Genomic DNA, 3,089 nt, shown 5'->3' with positions numbered 1-3,089 from the left:
TGCGACGTCTACAATGAACGCACACCGGCCCCGAGGCCACGCCACTGGCCCCGATTACATGCGAACCGATGCCTTTGCCCCCTTGGGGTCCAAAGTTGTCACCCTATGAAGGGAATTTGGAATGTGTCGCCTCATTTCTTTCCTTCTTCTTTGCAAAATCCAGTGAACAATTTAGAACCACCTATTAGTGGTTGCAGTTGTGAAGGGCAGGACTCTACCCACCAATAATCAACACAAGCATTCAAATCCTGGCGATCACAAGGTTTGCAAATTTATCTACATGGATCACTTGAAGCTTTTGACACCAGCATATCTAGTTGACATACCCTTGTTACATACTGTCCTGTCTAAAGAGCAGTGCCATGCTCTCATGGTATGGGGCATGCCATCCAACAGAAAACTGACACAGAAGGAAACGGTACAGTACTTTACAGTACGTTTCGTTCAACAGATAGATAGCAGATGTGGATGGTGACAGGGTGTTATGGACTCATGGTGATTTGGTTCAGGTACAATTACAATCAAAAAGAAAAGAAAACTGGTACATCAATCAAAATGATGAAAAAAAAACTTAGAAGGGGATATATATGGGTGGTTAGAAAAACAAAACCCTCCATGGAAGAATTTTGCCTAGCTGATCAACTCCCACAGGCAGGTGCAATCAAGGAAAATTGCATAGACAAGACCATGTTTTGCAGAAAAGCAGTATAGTTCTTCCTATCATTACAATACCATTAGAAAATAGAAAAGAGTACAAAAAAAAGAACAGATAAATATAGCACTAGGAACAGACGCACCCTGTCTCACCGGACAAAAAACAGAGCAAAGCCTTGCAATCTTTCTGCTCGGCTTAGACTGACCAAGGAAGGAGAAGAAATGAAGGTGGAGGAGGAGGGGTGTGTCGGCATGGACGCTAGTAGCGGCCGGCGTTGGCGCCGAGCTTGATGGTCGTCGGGTATGGGCTGCGCATGGGCGACCTGGGTGGCTGCTCGAGGCGGTGGCCGTCGGCGTCGTAGTAGATGACCCCGGAGAACTCGAGCGGCTGGCACCGCTCACCCAAGAGTATCTCCTTCCTCCACAGCCCGCCGTCATCCTGCTCCCGGCCGCCTCGTCCCCTGGCCGCCGGCAGCGAGAACGTCTTCCTCCACGGTGCCATGGACGCCTTGCCGTTGCCGGTGGCCATCTTCCTCGCCGCCCGCTGCAGCCGCCGCGTGCACGTGCCCATCAGCGCCGCCACCGCCTGCAGGAGGCTCACACCCATCTCAGCACGATTTCGCCTTTTGTTTTCTTGGCTTATTGTGTGCTCTGTGTGCTGTAGCGGAGTGTTTATTGATTGCTCTGAGGTGGTGGCCGTTTGTTTGGTTTGGCGGCATATATAGAGCGGGGTCTCTCGCGATGGTGGCGCTGCAAAAGTCAAGCAAGTTGGTCGGAAAGAGATTTATCTATATTTAATTGCCAATAATCGCTGCGATCTAGTATCCAAACGACGGGATTTATCTTTCTCTGGGTGGTGTATCGAGTCGGCTCAAGTAATTGTCTGAAAATTTCATCGAAGGTTTGGACACGATCTGCTGAAAAGATCACCATTACACGCAAACTGTGTAGCCTTTCTTCGCCACGCCGTTGTTCGTGAGAATGCCATGCTCGAGAGTGCAACTATGCTATCAACAACCACCAATAAACCAAAGACAATCTCCGAGCCTGGAGTAGTACCTAGTTGATGGCATCTATCTATGGTGGTTCACATTTGTGAAGACAATCTCCAAACCTGAGGTATAAAAAAGGCTTACTTTGCATCGTTGCCTTGAGGATTGTAGCAAGGACTTTGAGTGGGTATTTGGTATGCTTCAATCTCGATTTTCTATTGTCTGGCACCCTGCTCTTTTCTAGTCTCGAGATTAGATATGTCACATGATGCATGATTATGTGATCATGCACGACATGATCATCGAGAGTGAGGACGGAGATCCTTCACCAATGGATGATCCACTAGATCCTCTTGCCGCCATTAATCACCAGGTGAGAAAATCACCAGTTGCAAAGTGATCTAGTTGCGCTCAAAGTAGACGGTGTCGCCTAAGTCTTTATCTAGTTAAACTTTATTTTATTTAAATTGTAAGAATTATTGTATTTTTATTTTAATCATTTTTAATTAAATTTACTTATTTATATGTTGATACTTTACAAAAATGTATAGAAAATGGTTAAATACGAAAAGATAGGTCAAAAATCTATTGAGGACACCGTGTTGAGGGCGGCTGAAGAAAGACGCCCCCATACGTGGCAATTAGTGTTGAGTCCGATCACTCCGATCTGACGCTGTTCGCAAACGCCTTTGAAAATCGCGAGTGAAGATGCTATAACGCCTTATTATTTATAGCCTTCTACTTTCCCCTCCTCTACTCTCCCCCTGCTACAGTACTTGAGCTCCTCTCTTACACATCCATGTCAGACCGAAGCCATCCTCGGTGGCTCGCCAGGGAGTGGTGGAGGCGAGGCGCCAGTGTCAGTAGTGTATGCCCCATAGTAGGTCTAGTTTTTCTTGTGTTTCGTCTGAGGGGCGCATGCCCGGTAGTAGGAGCGGTGCTCTGGATCTTGGCCGCCTAATCCGTGGCTTGTTAGGGTTGCTGCCTCTTCTGCTTGTGCTCCTCTGGTCGGAGCAGAGCGAGAAGAGGAGCAACGCAGTCTCCTTGAATAAATTGGCTGTGGTGGATCTTCTCTGTCTGCAAGGGCACCACGAGGTGAAGGTGTTCATGTCCGGCCGTGGAGGCAAGGGGGAATATCAAAGCAGCGTGGCGAGGCGTTCTCTGGCTTATCTCCCGGACGGCCTTGGTGGCGAGGGGAGAAAAGCTACTCGCGCCGTCCCTGGCTCCGGTCAGGAGGACCTGGTTTGTGCTCTAGCGTTCGGAGTAGAGAAGCTCTCTGCCGCGCTTCTCCCTGGCCTGCCGTGGAGGCGAGGAGGGAGTTGCTGACGATGCCGCCTCTCGCTCTAGTAGAAGCCAGTCTCTCCCAAGAGGTGCTATGGAGCTGTGCTTGCTACATCTTTGACGCCGTCCTTCCTAGAAATCTCATCAGCAGGGGGCAGTTGC

The 3,089-nt window shown here is 49.1% G+C and overlaps 1 protein-coding gene across 1 annotated transcript; it reads right to left on the bottom strand.

The window, feature by feature from the left end:
• Positions 1–656: 656 nt before the first annotated feature.
• On the bottom strand, positions 657–1,356 carry LOC127317057 (uncharacterized). Its single transcript, XM_051347583.1, has one exon. It carries the CDS (start codon positions 1,259–1,261, stop codon positions 914–916), a length of 348 nt encoding a protein of 115 aa, XP_051203543.1. The 5' UTR covers positions 1,262–1,356; the 3' UTR covers positions 657–913.
• Between the last annotated feature and the right edge of the window lie 1,733 nt (positions 1,357–3,089).

This window comes from Lolium perenne, chromosome 7 (genome assembly GCF_019359855.2).
Source record: "Lolium perenne isolate Kyuss_39 chromosome 7, Kyuss_2.0, whole genome shotgun sequence".
Classification (NCBI taxonomy): domain Eukaryota; kingdom Viridiplantae; phylum Streptophyta; class Magnoliopsida; order Poales; family Poaceae; genus Lolium; species Lolium perenne.
Note: the sequence above shows the minus strand (reverse complement) of the source record. Positions and strands in the feature narration are given on the sequence as shown.

Coding starts and splice junctions, on each gene's coding strand:
- LOC127317057 (XM_051347583.1), bottom strand. CDS start 1,261: ATGGGTGTGAGCCTCCTGCAGGCGGTGGCGGCGCTGATGGGCACGTGC.